At 42.3% G+C, this 17285-nt stretch overlaps 1 protein-coding gene across 1 annotated transcript; it reads right to left on the reverse strand.

Moving 5' to 3' along the window:
- Positions 1–855: 855 nt before the first annotated feature.
- On the reverse strand, positions 856–13765 carry ZNF630 (zinc finger protein 630). The gene is given in 8 exon segments (XM_033201586.1): positions 856–1428; positions 1431–1457; positions 1460–2257; positions 2260–3006; positions 3231–3326; positions 3600–3726; positions 9501–9689; positions 13583–13765. Coding segments are annotated over 7 exon segments (1965 nt in total). The 5' UTR covers positions 9516–9689; positions 13583–13765; the 3' UTR covers positions 856–1273.
- Positions 13766–17285: the final 3520 nt, after the last annotated feature.

Consider the following 17285-nt stretch of genomic DNA (forward strand, 5'->3'; position numbering starts at 1 on the left):
TATGCTGGGAGTCCTAAGACCAAATAGATTTGTTATACCAACAAACAAAATTGGGCTGAACAATAGGATCTACCTACTGAAAAACAGAGTGCTCTCAGATTGGACCACAATGTCTAAAGTAGTTCTCAGATTAAGATACATAATCCAAATATACCTATAATAAACCAGAAAGGGCGAGATTAATTGAATTACACATTAAACTAAGAAGTTAGAAAAAGAAAAAAAAGTTAAAAGCAGATGGAAGGATTTTAGCGAAATAAAAGCATAAATGAATAATTAGAAAATAGAAAAATGGCAAAATGCATGAACTGCAATACAGGTGAGGAAAAGTAAAATAAATAAAATATTAGCATTTATTTACCTAATTGAGGGAAAAATCACAAATACACTCTATGAGAACTATGTTGGAGAAATAACCCCAGATATAAAGGAAATTAATCATGAGACTACTTTACCCAAAATTATACAAATATATTAAGAACCTTGAGGAAAGACATGATTTTAAAAAATTACAAAGAGTCCATATTTCTACATCTATATATTGATATATCAATATCTCAATCTAAATGCGTATATAGGCCGGGTGCTGTGGCTCATGCCTGTAATCCCAGCACTTTGGAAAGTCGAGGTGGGCAGATCACCTGAGGTCAGTAGTTCGAGACCAGCCTTGCCAACATGGTGAAACCCCATCTTTACTAAAAATACAAAAATTAGCCGGGCCTGGTGTTGCATGCCGATACTCCCAGCTACTCAAGAAGGTGAGGCAGGACAATCGCTCGAACCTAGGAGGTGGAGGTTGCAGTGAGCCAAGATTGCACCACTGCACTCCAGCCTGGGTAAGAGTGAGACTCCATCTCAAAATAAATAAATACATAAATGTATATATAATCTAAACAGAAAAATATGATGGAAGAAATAGAGAAAGATGACAAAGAGATACCCTTCAAATAATGCGCCATGCCCAAATAAATTCACAAGAGAATTCAATAAAGCATTTAAGGACCAGACAACACCAAAGTAGTGCTAATTCTTGCAGATACATTTATCCTGTGAAGGGGGCCAAGATAGTTTTGAGGGTGAGCAAATCGATTCCATATTTGTGGTGTTGAAAATACTCTGAGGGCCTAACCAGATCATTCTGTGGAAGGGTAATCATATATACTGGGGAACATATGAGTCTATTCTACAGCTGAGAAGTTGTCATTATTTCTGTTCAATGTGAGTTTTCCCATGCACAGTGAGGACTGACTTCTGGGAATAGACCTTCCCACAATCAGCACATATACAAGGTGTCTTTACTATATGGATTCTGATGCCCAGTGAAGTATACATGCTGGCAAAAGGCCTTCCCACAGTCACTGCATCTGGAGGGTTTCTCCCCAGTGTATCTTCTCTGATATGTAATCATCTGTGATTTCCGGAAAAAGTCATCCCAGACTCAGCACATTCAGGGGTTTCTCACTAGGATGGGTTTTCTGATGTATAATGAGTGGAGACTTCCCACAGAAGGCCTTTCCACATTCACTACATTCATAGGGTTTCTCTCCAGTATGACCTCTCTGATGTAGAATGAGATGTGACTTCAGGGAAAAGGCCCTCCCACACTTGGTACACTCATAGGGTTTCTCCCCTGTGTGAACTCGCTGATGAATAATGAGGGGTGATTTCTGGGAGAAGGCTTTGCCACATTCACCACACTCATAAGGTTTCTCCCCTGTATGAATTCTCTGGTGTATGATAAGAGGTGATTTCTGAGAGAAGGATTTTCCACATTCAGTACACATGTAAGGTTTCTCTCCAGTATGAAGTCTTTGATGACCAGTGAGGTGTGACTTCTGGGAAAAGGCCTTCCCACAGTCAGTACACACATAAGGTTTTTCTCCTGTATGAATTCTTTGATGTCCTATGAGGTGGGACTGTTGGCAGAAAGTTTTCCCACATTCATTACACTTATAGGGCTTCTCTCCAGTATGCGTTCTCTGATGTATAATGAGCTGTGTTTTCCGAGGGAAGGTCTTCCCACATTCGGTACATTCATAGGGCTTCTCCCCAGTATGTGTTATCCGGTGTATAAAAAGATGAGACATTGCACAGAAGGCTTTCCCACATTCACTGCATTCAAAGGACTTCTCTCTGGTATGAACTCTCTGATGTATAATTAGATGTGACTTCTGGGAGAAAGCTTTTGGACACTCAAAACAGTCATAGGGTTTCTCTCCAGTATGGACTCTCTGATGAACAATGAAAGGTGACTTCTGGAGAATGCTCTTCCACACTCAGTACATTCATAGGGTTTCTCCCCAGTGTGAATTCTCTGATGCACAATGAGGTGTGATTTCTCACTGAAGGCTTTCCTACAATCTCCACATATATATGGTTTCTCTCCAGTATGAATTCTTTGATGTATAATGAGCTGTGACTTCTTGATAAAGCCTTTCCCACACATACTACAAACATTGGGTTTCTCTCTGGCTTGAACTTTCTTATACTGAACATGGGCTTGCTTATGACTGAGAACTTTTTCACTTTGACTGTCTCCATAGGGCTCCATTCCAGTGTGAATGAAGCCTTCCTTCTCAGGCACAGAACAGGAAGCATTATACCTAGGTGGTCTCCCACATCCAAATCTCTCAATAGGGTTCTTTCTTGCATAGCTCCTGTTATAATTTAGTAAGTCTGAACTGGACTTCAAGCTATTTTCACATGAATCAAGCTTATGGAATTTTTGACTTGAAGGAGCAAGGTCTGTGCACCGATTGAACATTTTCCCAAATGCACTATACTTGGAACCTGTCTCATCAGTCAATGTTTTATGACTGATGACTGTGACTTGCCTCAAAACTCTGTCTTGATTTCCTTGATATCTATCTATCTGATTATCAATATGCCAGATTTTTAAAACAGAGTACAATGAATTACCCTTTGGGGCTCTTTCTAGTATCTCCCTTTGAAATAAAAGTTCTCCAGAAATGATCTGCTGGGAAGATTCAAGGCCTTTCACGCTGTCTGAAGGAAGAAGAAAGAGGCAAAATCAAACAGACAGACACACACACACACACACACACACAAAACAGTTGGCAATGAACAGAGGTACTAGGAAGGTGGCTGTTGTAGAATGAATGTTATAAAGGAGGCCTGATAAATTTTAAGGAAGAAAAAAGGTAGCAGATGTCAGAGATGTCAAGGAAGAAGAAGGTGCCCTCTTGACCATCTACCCAATTCTCACTTACCTGAGTAGATCCACCTTGACAACTCACTCTCTATGATCCATGGGTCCTTTCCATGTTCCAACTTAAAGATTACATCTGGTTTTATACCTGAACACCCTGTTAAGAGAAAATTGTAGTGGCTTTGGACTTGGCAGCTCAGAAATTCATGAAGAGAAGCACTTGCAGGGGCCTCCCAGCAAAGTTGAATCCTTAACTCACACCATAGCATAAAAATAAATTCTAGATATAACAAAAGTATAAACATGAAAAACCAAAACTATAAAAGAACACACTCTATTAAAGGAATATCATAAAGGTCATGGTATTGACAGCTCTAAAAGAAGGATGAGGAGGATTTGATTCATTGGTACACAGGGAATCTGCCCTTACCCACGGAGACCAGGTGAGTATAGGTCTCCAGCATCACATCCCTATGTAGGGTCTTCTGAGCAGGATTCAACTGCTGCCATTCTTCCTTGGTGAAGTCCACAGCCACATCCTCAAATGTCACTGGTTCCTATAACAGCACATTCCTGTACAATCTGCTCATTCTGGTCATTTTTACCATAGCAATACATGTAGGATGCCTACTTTGCGCTTTGCCTAGCATACTTTATGAGAGAAACAATGTAAAACCCTCCCATTAGCAAGCATAGTTAATGGAACAGAACAGACAGTCTAGAAATAGATACAAATAAAAATGTGAAATTTAATATATAATAAAGGTAGCATTTTAAACAGTTATGGAAAAACAGATTATTCAAAACTGGAGAGCTATCAGAAAAAAATGTAACTGAATCCCCTACCTCACACTACATACAAAAATAAATTCAGGACAAAAATTTAAATGAAAAAGAGAAACTATAAAATAAAGACAGGACAGGTTTTAAAAAATAATCTTTGAGTGGAGAAGACTCTTCTAAGCATGCCCCAAAACCCAGATGCCACAAATGAAAACACTGATAAATGTGACTACTTTATGTATTACATGGCAAAATACATCAAACAAACCCAAAGGATATGACTAACTAGGGAAAAAAATATACACACAACAGATAGGATGGACAAAGAGTTAATTTCTTCCATGCATAGAGAGAGCTCCTGCAAAGCAAGAAGAAAACGACCAATAACTTTTTAAAAAATGGTTGCTATGGTTTGGCTCTGTGTCCCCACCCAAATCTCATCTTGAATTGCAATTCCCACTTGTCAAGTGAAGGAGGTGATTGAATCATGGAGGCACTTTCCCCCATGCTGTTCTCGTAATAGTGAGTGAGTTCTCACAGGATCTAATGGTTTTACAAGCGTCTGGCATTTCCCTTGCTGGCATTTCTCTCTCCCGCCACCATGTGAAGAAGGTCCTTGCTTCCTTGCTTCCCCTTCCACCATGTTTGTAAGTTTCCTGAGGCTTCCCCAGCCCCGTGGAACTGTGAGTCAATTAAACTTCTTTCCTTTATAAATTACCCAGTCTTGGGTATTTCCTTATAGTGGCATGAGAACAGACTAATACAGTGGTCAAGGGACATGGCCATCATTTCACAGAAAGGAAAATGCAAATGTTTTTTAAACACGTAAAAAGATGCTCAACTTCACTCACATGAAGATAAATGCAAGCTAAAACAAGACACAATTTTTCCCTTACATATTATCAAAGATGGGCATTTGATTAGTCACTGGTCAAATGCTATGACTGGGGATAAGTCACAGTGACTTAGTGTAAGTTAGTGAAGATGTCAAAAAACAGGCATACTCAAGTTGTCTGTGGTGTATGGTATATTTTGAAGGCAATTAATTGGGCAATATCTTTCAAAATTTGTAATGTACACATCCTCTGACTTGCAATTTGGTTTCTAGAAGTTATTCTACATAAACATAAACATTCACATATGTGAGCAAATGACATGTGTGAAGACACTGCTTTACAGTACTATTTATAATAGCAAAAGAATGGAAATCATCTCATGGGAGATTGGATGAATAAATTATGCTACAATCTCCATAAGGGAATACTATATGCAATTATAAATAGTAACAACGAAGGGGCCAGATGTGGTGGCTCACACCTGCAATCCCAACCCTTTGGGAGGCAGGGGAAGGTGGATCACTTGAGGTCAGGAGTTCGAGACCAGCCTGGCCAACATGGCGAAACCCCGTCTCTACTAAAAATACAAAAATTAGCCAGGCATGGTGGTGCATGCCTGTAGTCCCAGCTACTCAGACGGCTGAGGCAGGAGAATTGCTTGAACCTGGGAAGCAGAGGATGCAGTGAGTCAAGACTGTGCCACTGCACTCGAGCCTAGGCGACAGACTGAGACTCTGTCTCAAACAAAACAAAACAAAACAACAAACAAACAAAAAACCAGCCTGGGCAACATGGCAAAACCCTGTCTCTACAAAAAATACAAAAAAAATTAGCGGGTGTGGTGGCACACACCTATAGGCCCAGCTACTAGGGAGGCTGAGGTGAGAGGATCACCTGAGCCTGGGAGGTCAAGGCTGCAGTAAGCCAAGATAGTGCCACTGCACTTTAGCCTGGGCAACTGAAGTGAAACCCTGAAAAAAAAAAAAAAAAGGAAAGCAAACAAGCAAGCAAGCAACAAGGAAGCTCTACATTGATTGATATGCCACAATATCTAAGATATATTGTTAAATGAAAATAAGCATTCATTCACTCAGCAAGCAGTTATTGAGTACCTAGTGAATACCAAGCACTATTCTAGGAACTGGGGATACAGCAGGAAAAAAAACCCTGGCAAAAATACCTTCCATGAAGGAGTTTATATTCTAGTGATGGGAGACAGACAAAAAGATTGAGAGAAAAATCACTACCTGGCAAAAAAAAAAAAAAAAATTTGCAATGTGCACTTCAAAATCACTCGTATACAAAAAGCTCCTGGGAAACCATAAGCAAAGACAAAGAAAGAGGGATTCACAGAGAAATACAAAGTGGAAAATAAATATGTGAAAAGATGCTGAAGCTTATTTAATCCCTACAGAAAAGCAAATGAAAATGAAATATAATGCTTAATCATAAAAACAACAAGAATGAAAAATACAGATGATGGCTAATGGTGGCAGGAGGGAAGGGGACCTTGGGAAACAGGTGGACTTTCTTGTAAACAATTTGTGGCCACATGTGTCAGCTGATTACACAGGATCGAAATACAATTTGGGCCAGGCAGGGTGGCTCACGCCTGTAATCCCAGCACTTTGGGAGGCTGAGATGGGCAGATCACCCGAGGTCAGGAGTTCGAGACCAGCCTGGTCAACATGGTGAAACCCAGTATCTGCTAAAAATGCAAAAATTAGCCAGGCATGGTGGCAGGCACCTGTAATCCCAGCTACTCGGGAGGCTGAGGCAGGAGAATCGCTTGAACCTGGGAGGCGGAGGTTGCAGTGAGCTGAGATCACGCCACTGCACTCCAACCTGGGGGACAGAGTGAGACTCTGTCTCAAAAAATATATATATACAATTTGAAAAATATTCTTTAAATTTTAAGCATGTGTGCCTCTGACCTAGCACACTCATGTCTAAGAATGTGGCCTACACAAATACTTCACAAATATAAAAAGATGTCTTTATAAAGTTGTTTTATTTGTGACTTCACTGCTTGAGAGGTCTGGTTAGGTCATGTACTAGCTGTGTGATCTCTGTGCCTCGTTTTCTTCATCTGAAAAATGGGAATAACAATGGTACCTAGCACAGAGGGTTCCTGGGTAAATTAAATGAGTTAATTCCATGGTATTTTATAATAGCAGTGCCTGGCACATGATAAGCACTGGGCAAACAGTAGCTATGATTATTCTTATTATTATTACTATTGTATATAAAAGAAAAACTAGAATAACTTTTTTACAGCCCATCAACAAGGTTCTGGTATCCTGCAAACATTAAATGGACATTTAATGGACATTAATTTGACAACGTAGATCAGTGGACAATGTAGATCAGGACATAGCAAACTATGGCCTGTAGGCCAAATTTAGCCCATAATGTGTTTTTCAATGGTCCACAAGCTGAAGTGGTTTTACATGTTTTCTTTTGAGACAGTCTTGCTCTATCACCCAAGCTGGAGTGCAGTGAAACAATCTTGACTTACTGCAACCTCCTCCTCCCAGGCTCAGGTGATTCTCCTACAATAAGCCTCCTGAGTAGCTGGCACCACAGGCGCATGTCACCATGCCTGGCTAATTTTTGTATGTTTTTGTAAAGATGGGGTTTCGCCATGTTGCCCAGGCTGGCCTAGAACTCCTGAGCTCAAGCAATCCGCCCATCTTGGCCTCCCAAAGTGCTGGGATTATAGGCGTGAACAGCTGCACCTGGCCTGGTTTTTACATTTTTAATGATTGAAAAAAAAAGTCAAAAGAAGAATAATATTTTGTGACACATGAAAATTACATGAAATTCAACCTTCAGTGTCCATAAATAAACTTTTACTGAATCATGGCCAGACTCATTGGTTTACATATTGTCGATAGCTGCTTTCTACCTAAAACAGCAGATTTGAATAGTTGCAACAGGGACTGTATGGCCTACAAAGCCTCAGATACTTCGATCTGTACCTCTACAGAAAAAAATTTGCTGAGCCTTGACTTAGAGGAACTGAACAAAATGAAAACTACAATTTACCAAATCGGACATAAAAAGAAATAGAAAATTTGAATGGTAGTATATCTTTTAAATAAATTGAATATATAATTTAAAACCTTCCCACAAAGAAAACTCCATACCCTGATGGCTTCACTGGGGAGCTCCTCCAAACATTTAAGAAGGAAATAGGCCGGGTGCGGTGGCTCATGACTGTAATCCCAACACTTTGGGAGGCCGAGGTGGGTGGATCACCTGAGGCCAGGAATTTGAGACCAGCCTGCCCAACATGGTGAAACCCCATCTGTACTAAAAATACAAAAGTTAGCTAGGCGTGGTGGTGGGCACCTGTAATCTCAGGTACTTGGGAGACTGAGGCAGGAGAATGGCTTGAACCTGGGAGGCAGAGGTTGTAATGAGCCGAGATCGCGCCACTGCACTCCAGCCTGGGCGACAAGAGTGAAACTCCATCTCAAAAAAAAAAAAAAAACAAAAATTAAGGAGGAAATAATACCAATATTACCCCAATTTTCCCAGAGAATATAAAGAGAATACTTTCCAACATGAGGCCAATGTAACATGATGCCAAAACGTGGAAGAAACAATACCAGAAAGTAAAATTACAGGCCCTTACGTCTTATGAACATAGTAGTATAAACCCTAAACAAAATATTAACAAAGGATGGCTAGATCATGATGATGATAATAGGAGTAGGTGGGGATAAAAGATAGATAAAACAAGCTTGGCTATCAGTTGATAATATTTGCAGATGGATAATTACAAAAGGGTTCACTAAAATCTCTACTTTCGTATATGTTCAAAATTAAAATTTTCCACAATAAAAGGTATTAAAACTACATTTATTGAGTATATTTTATATTAGGCAAGAAAAGAAAGTAGCAGAATAGAACAGAAACAGTGTGTGTATTTTTTTGTGTGTGGTAAAGAAAAAATATGTGACAATGAGATCATTTTCACACATTTACACACCCATCTACACACATAGATGGAGTTATAAATGCATAAAGAAAAGAGATACTCCTCAAACCAGATAATCCTAGTTATGTCAGGGAAGGAGGAAGAGTGAGATTGGAGATATTTCACTTCTTTTTTTTTTTTAACTATATTGTTTATATTCTTTGCCCCACGTATAGATTACCTTTTCAGGGAGGGGGAAAAAAGACAGACTAAAATTGGAAGAGCAGAGAAGGAACTGGTCTTGAGTTGGGTTGAGACCCCACAAACTCTGAGATGACAGCAAAGGAGCCATGGAAAACAAGGAAACTATCCCACTCTCCAAGCCCCTGCCCGAGAACTTTAACTAAAAACATTCTCTTTAGAACAACTACTGACAATACCACCCTGAACTGAAAACCACTGGCCTTCAGGAAAACTCAGTAACAAAATTCCTTAGGTTAAAGTCCCAGAAATCTTGACTTGCTAAGGAGCTGGACTGATTTCTTTTTGTGGAGAATGCAAATCACATAATTGATCATGCTATGTTACCCTTTTCACTGGAGCTGCCAGGAGGCTCATAGTCAAAATGTTTAGTTAAGTTTCTATGAAGGCCAGATGATCTGTGTATCTTTACAGCAATTTTGCCTGTTGATCATCTATTCTTTCTAAATTTCTCTAATCCTTATTTTCAACGAATTGCCCTTTCCCATTTTGTTGTGGAAAACCAAGTGGCAAACAAATAACTTACCTGGGACTCAATCATTTCCTGTTTCTCTTTGGAAAGCAATTGGGGACAGGGTGGGGTGCAGAAGAGTCTAGGAGATCAAGCTGAATTAACCACTCTTCAATAGCTGGATGTGACAATGTGTTGCTTGTTAATTCATTGATGACTTGTGTTTCTCGTCTGACTCAGTAATTCCATATCCGGAACTTTGTCCTAAAGTAATAATCATGGATACGTGCAGATATTTAACCACAGAAACCTTCAACACAGTTTTGTCTTTAACACCATATTACTGAAAATAATATAAATGCGCAGCACTAAAGACTGGGAAAATAAATTATAGAACCTCCAAAGGCTTGAAAGGCAGGCAGCCCTTAAAAGCAAAACTCTAGATGATTAAAAGAGGCTCAGGAAACACTGCCAGCAAATGTAAAATATGGTCTTGTCTGGGTCTTGAACAGACAAAAGAAATTTTTGAGATAATCGTGAAAGTTTGAACCCTGACTAGATATTTGATAACATTAAGGAATTTAACCATTGATTATCTGAAGATATTATTGTTAATTATTTTACCTTAAGGTAACAGCATCGACCTTTAAGGCCTTATCTTTTACATAATGAAGCGTGTATGGATGAAAAGATATGTCTGGGATTTGTTTCAAAATAATAAAGACTACACATGTAAAAAGTCATTGAATTATATATAGGCTGGGTGTGGTGGGCCAGCACTTTGGGAGGCCAAGGCGGGTGGATTGCCTGAGCTCAAGAATTGGAGACCAGCCTGGGTAACATGGCGAAAACCCGTCTCTACTAAAAAATACAAAAATCAGCCAGGCATGGTGGTGCATGCTTGTAATCCCAGCATGTTGAGAGGTGGAGGAGGGCAAATTGCTTGAGGCCAGGAGTTCGAGACCAGCTTGGGTAACATAGGGAGACCCATCTCTACAAAAAATTACCCTGGCTGGTGGCACACACCTGTAATCCCAGCACTTTGGGAGGCTGAAGCGGGCAGATGGCTTGAGCCCAGGAGTTTGAGACCAAACTGGCCAACATGGCAAAATTCGCCCCTACTAAAAATTAGCCAGGCATAGTGGTGGGTGCCTGTAATCTCAGCTACTAGGGAGACTGAGACATGAGAATCACTTGAACCCAGGAGGTGGAGTTTGCAGTGAGCCGAGATTGAGCCACTGCACTTCAGTCTGGACTATGAGTGAGTGAGGAAAGAGGAAAGAAAGGCAAGAAAGGCAGGAAGGAAGGCAGGAGGGAAGGCAGGAAGGCAGGGAGGGAGGGAATGAGGAAGAAAGAAGGAAGGAAGGGCATTATGGGAGGAAGAAGTGAGAGGGTGGCCTAGATGAGGACTTGGTGAACTTTTTCTGTAAAAGGGTCATATGGTAAATGTTTTCGATTTTGTGGGTCTGTGGTCTCTGCTGTAACTACTCAGCCCTGCCATTGCAGGTTGAAAATAGCCCTAGACAATACATAAACTAAAGGTGCTCACTGTGTTCCAAATAACATCATTTTTGGGCACAGATATTTGAATTTTATATCATTTTCATGGGTCACAAAATATTCCCCATTTGATTTTTTTCCAAGGATAAAAAGTGTGAAAAAACCATTCTTAATTCCTGGCTGTATTTTTTTTTAAAAAGCAACATGTCAGATTTGGCCCACTGCCCAGTTTTCTAGCCCCTGGTCTAGATAAAACAAGATTGGCCATGAGTTGATGACTGATGAGACTGGGTGGTGGGCATAATGGGGGTCCATTATACAATTCCCTCTCTTTTTGTGGATCCTTGAAAATTTCCATAAGAAAGGTTTATATTTAAGTATTACTATAGAAATAAACTAAGTAGTACTATGAAAATTAAGTTAATGGCATGGAAACATCACTGTAAAATGAAGAAGAGGCAGAACACAAGAATGTGTTCCTAATTGTTTAATAACAGAATAACAGGCCGGGGTGGTGGCTCACACCTGTCATCCCAGTACTTTGGGAGGCCAAGGCAGGAGGACTGCTTGATTCCAGAAGTTTGAGCTCAGCCTGAGCAACATAGTGAGACCTCATTTCTACAAAAAATAAACAAAATTAGCCGGCGTGGTGGTGCACACCTGTAGTCCCGCTACTTGGCAGGCTGAGGCAAGAGAGTCACTTGAACCCAAGAGGCAGAGGTTGCAGTGTGCTGAGATCACACCACTGCACTCCAGCCTGGGCAATAGAGCAACACTCTGTCAAAGAAAAAAAAAGGAAAAGAAAAGAAAAACAACCATGTAGATCACACATTCTCATTGGGGGTGATACTGCCCCCAAGGGGGCAAAAATTAGTTCTTGGTGGTCAAATAAAAGAAAGAAAAATTATTAGATATTATAATGGTTTGTGACCCTCCAAAGCAACCCTAGCTGACAAAACCTTATTCCTTGGTATTTAATTTCCTTCATCAGATTTTGGTATTACGTGAGCAGCAGTAACCTTGAGTTCAAGGAAGATCCATGAAATATATACAAAATCAGTGCTGCAAAACTACGGTGAATAGGTAACATTCAGGTATTAACTCACTTCTCATCCCAAGCCTCACAGGGTAGGCCCTGCTATTATCCTCATTTTGCAGTGGGGAAACTGAGGCCTGGAGAGGTTTCATGAGTTGTCTAAGATCACATTGCCAGTGATTTAGAACGAGGTGATAGAAGAACAAAAAGTAAAGAACTCCTCCCAAGCTGTCCTGGCACTAAGATTTTCAGAGATTCAACACCATTTGCTTCTGGATGCCCTAAAAATTAGTTATCCTCCTAAATTCCACAGGACGTTGTCTGTTTTTTAACTGAGAATGTGCTTTACAGTTCGAATTAGCTTAAAATCTTCATATTTAAAGCCATAAAATGAAAAGAGAAGCCAAAAATTGGAAGATTTGCAAACACATACCACTACTAAAGGAGTGGTATCAGAATATATAAAAACAATTCCTGGCTGGGCACGGTAGCTCACGCCTGTAACCCCAGCACTTTGGGAGGCCGAGGTGGGTATATCACCTGAGGTCAAGAGTTCGGGACCAGCTTGGCCAACATGGTGAAACCCCGTCTCTACTACAAATACAAAAAATATTAGCCAGGTGTGGTGGCGGGCACCTGTAATTCCAGCTACTCTGGAGGCTGAGGTAGGATAATTGCTAGAACCCGGGAGGCAGAGGTTGCAGGGAACCATGATTGCTCCATGCACTCCAGCCTGAGTGACAGAGCAAGACTTCGTCTCAAAAAAAAAAAAAAAAAAGAAAAGAAAGAATTCCTACAAATCATTAAGAAAAAGGCAGAGAGTCTAACAGAAAAATGAACAAAAGACAGGCCCCTCACAAAAGAGGATCTCCAAGTGATCAATCCTTATAAGAAAATGTGCTCAAATTTATTGGTCCCATGAGGGAAATACGAATCAAACCACCGAGTCGGACTCCTCCATGGGAATGTGGACACCACAAGGGCAGAGATTTTTGTTTATTCATGGACATATTATTGATCTGAAGGAGTCACCCATCATGGACCCCACAAAACGTCAACACTGACCCCACACACTTCCATTCTTGTCCCCATAGACCCTCATCCCTCACCCCAGATCCCCCTATCCATTCACCCCATGGACCAGCATCCCTCATCCTACAGACCAACCATCACTCACCCCAGACTCCCTTCACCCATCCCATAGAAGCCCCATCACTCACCCTTACAGACATTATCAAACACCGCACAGATCCCCCATCACCCCACAAACTCCCATTCGCGTAACCCACATACTGTTACCCCTGGTCCCACAGACTCCCCTATCACTCTTCTCCACGTCACTCAATCCCCTCCTTAGGCCCTCCACTTGTCCCCATCCGTCACTGATCACATAGACCCGCAGCGCTCAGCCAGGCCCCTCACCCCGGCTCTGCTCTCAAGCCGGGCTTGGCTTCCGCCTGCCCAAATGCGTTCAACATCCCCCGAAAGGCCATTTCCCCTTCCAGTCCTCCCGGGGAGATGTCAGGGTGACGCGGGAGCTTATCTTTCGCTGGCTCCGAAACAGCCGCGAAACCGAGCTCTACCAGTAATAAAAATGGCGTCATTCCTCCAGCGCCAGGACCTCTGTCGCTGGCCGTGATCTCGCACTGCTTCTGGAGGCTCCCATTCCAGCCAGAGGAGAGGTGCGTTTGGGGGCCCGGAGGAGTCCTCGTGATATCTCCGAGTTTGGGTATTCGAAATTGATCCTACGAAAGCAGTGTGAGGCTTGGAAGGGCCGCGACTGTCCCGGGCGGGTGAGTGGGCGTTCCCGGCCACCAGAAGAGGCACGGCCTGAGCATAGGCGTGGCGATATGGCAGGGTGGGAAGCGGGGAAAGTGGGAAGGCCGACAGAGCACCCTCCGGGAGATTCCTCTGCAGAAGCGGATTCCTAAAACGTCTGGAGAAAGGGAAGAGACCTTTGACATCATACAGTCATTCAGGGGGCTCACACATACTCGTCCACCTCTCCCCACCTGGCCTCGGCGCCCTCCCGCCTTCCTATTGTTTCTCCTAGGCTTCAGGACCCGTCCCCGTCTGTCACTCACTGCCCACCGGTCCTCCATTGGCTCCTTTGAACACGGAAGGGCTGCCTTCACCTGTCATTTACAGCCTGGACTTCTGCCCACCTTAGTTCAAGTAGGCTTATATGGCCTTTTGCAACCCATATCAAAACTAAAAGAGTTCATAGAGTCAGACGTTCGAGGTAAAACCTAAGGGACATTGATTTTAGAAGAGTTTAACAAATGGCTGGATTGGAAGTCAGCCTGGAACAGGATTGCAGAGTTACCAAAGGTTAATGTTCTATACAAAGCAGGAGCTCTGATGGTTGCAATAGTTAAGAAAGTCCTAAGATTCAATACCTCTATCAGGGTGTATGGATGGAGAAAACATGAACAAATACCCTGCCTAAAGATCACATCAGAGGGGCACTGGTGGTGGAATAGTAACCCAATTCCGAAGTTATTTCAGAGAGGCCTTGAATGGAAGGTTAACTTAGACTCAAGTCTGAGCCACAGACCAGAGACCCATTAAAGGTGATGTGGTTAACAGAGGCCCAGAATTCACAGCCTATACCTAAAGGGTAATGATGGTGGAAGAATTAATCAAGGTCTGACTTCAAAGTCAAACCAAATGGCATTCATGATAAAAACGTTAACTGAGGGCCGGGCACAGTGGCTCACACCTGTAATCCCAGCACTTTGGCAGGCTGAGGCCTGAGGATCATGTGAGCCCAGGAGATCAATACCAGCCTGGGCAACATAGTGAGACTCCATCTCTATAAAAATAAATGTTAACTGAGGATTGGGGTTGGCGGATACAGGAGAAGGGGCACAAGTAGCTAAAAAGTTAGTACAGCTTTGATTTTCTGTATATACCAAAAGATCATAGTGGAGAGGACTTAACTGAAGTCCGCAGTCAGTATAAAGATCTGAGGGATACAGAGTGTAGTGCTCACTCCTGTAATCCGAGCACTTTGGGAGGTCAAGGTGGGCAGATCACTTGAAGCCAGGACTTCGATACCAGCATGGCCAACATGACGAAGCCCTGTCTCTACTAAAAATACGAAAATTACCCAGACGCGGTGGCATGTGCCTGTAATCCCAGCTGCTTGGGTGGCAGAGCCATGAGAATCACTAGAACCTGGGAGGCGGAGGTTGCAGTTGAGCAAGACCTGAGGCACAGTAATGGGGAAGGAGTTAACAGACATGCAAAAAGATTCACATGTAAATTGCCCTGGTAATGGAAAAGTGAACAGACCCTCAAGCTTAATACACAGACCCGGGATTATTAATTTTTCACCCTCAAAGCCCTGAATTCTGTCTCTAGATCCAAACCCATTAATAGTGGAATGGATAACAGATTCCCCAGTTCAAGGTAAAATCAAGGGTTGATTTAGACTGGAAGAATTAATAGAAGCCCAGGTTGGAGAGCACAGATAAGATACTTTGATGGTGGAATTGCTAACAATGGCTGGGGTTTGAGGTGAGATCAGAGGGATAGGGATGGTGGAAGAGTTAAGAAGGACTTGGTTTGAGTATAGACAAGATGGGCATCAATGGTGGAATATTTCAAAGATGCCTGTATTCATTTCCTATTGCTGCTCTAGCAATAGACTTACTTGATCAAAACAACACAATTTATTATCTTACAGTCCTACAGATCAGAAATATGATATGTGTTCACTGGGCACTCCCTGTATTCCTGACTCGTGGTCCTTTCCTCCCCTCCCAAAGCTGACAGTGTAGCATCTTCACATCGCTCTCTGACAGTAACCTTCTGCTTCCATCATCACATCATCACATCTCCTTCTGTCTCCTTCTCTAACTCAAACCCTTCTCCTTCCCTGTTTTTTTTTTTTTTTAATAATAGAGACAGAATCTTGCTCTGTCACCCAGGCTGAAGTGTTGTGGTGTGATCAGAGCTTACTGTAACCTTTAACTTCGGGGCTCAAGTGATCTCTCACCTCCGCCTCTGGAGTAGCTAGGACTACAGGCAGACACCACCATGCCCAGCTGATTTTTTAACTTTTTTTTTTTTTTTTTTGATAGTTCCGCGCTCTGTCACCCAGGCTGGAGTGCAGTGGTGCGATCTCAGCTCACTGCAAGCCTCCGCCTCCTGGGTTCATGCCATTCTCCTGCCTCAGCATCCGAGTAGGGCTGACTACAGCCTCCACCTGAATGCCCGCTATTTTTTGTATTTACGTTAACTAGGATTTGTTTTATGACTGGGGTTTCATGTTGGGCAGGATGGTCTCAATCTCTGACCTTGTGATCAGCCCACCTCGCCTCCTAGAATGCTGGGATTACAGGCAGAGCCACCGCGCCAGCAATTTTTTAACCTTTTGTAGAGACAGGGTCTTGCTAGGTTGCCCAGGCTGGATTCCATCTACTGGCCTCAAGCAATCCTCCCAACTCAGCCTCCCAAAGTGCTCCCTCCCTCTTGTAAGGACTCTTGATTACATTGGGCTCATCTAGATAATCCAGGAAAATCTCATCTTAAAATTCTCAATCACATCTGCAAAGTTCCTTTTGCCATGTAGGTAACATATTCACAGTTCTAGAGGTTGAGAGAGGGACATCTTTTGGGGGCTATTAATCTGTCTACCACAATGCTCAATGTTTAAGTCAAACCAGAAGGCCAATGGGGGTGGAAGATTTGATTAAAGCATGGGGTATTAACAAGAGAAAACTATCAATGGTTCGAATCAGATTTAAATTCACATAAGATGGGCATAGATGAGGGGTTCAGGCTGTTATGTCAGAATTGCATCAACGGCCTGAGTTCAAGTTATAACAAAGAAATTGATGGAATCTCAACAGAGACCCTGAACCCTGGATCAAAGCCCCAGGAGCACTGGTGGTTTAAAAAAAATGTTAACAGAGACCTAGGCTTAAGATCTAGAATATAGACACATTGATGGTGGAATAATTAACAGGTTTGAGGTTAAAACTGAGGGTCGGTTGGGCATGGTGGCTCATGCCTGTAATCCCAACACTTTGGAAGGCCAAGGTGGGCGGAACACAAGGTCAAGAGATCGAGACCATCCTAGCCAACATGCTGAAATCCTGTCTCTACTAAAAATACAAAAATTAGCTGGGCATGGTGGTGCACGCCTGTAGTCACAGCTACTCAGGAGGCTGAGGCAGGAGAATTGGAGGCAGAGGTTGCAGTGAGCCACTGCACTCCTGCCTGGTGACAGAGTGAGACTCCATCTCAAAAAACAAACAAAACAAAACAAAAATCTGAGGGTCATTGATGATTAAGACTTAACAGGGCTGGGTGCA

The sequence above is a fragment of the Trachypithecus francoisi genome, unplaced genomic scaffold (genome assembly GCF_009764315.1).
Source record: "Trachypithecus francoisi isolate TF-2019V2 unplaced genomic scaffold, Tfra_2.0 Lachesis_group6, whole genome shotgun sequence".
Taxonomy (NCBI): domain Eukaryota; kingdom Metazoa; phylum Chordata; class Mammalia; order Primates; family Cercopithecidae; genus Trachypithecus; species Trachypithecus francoisi.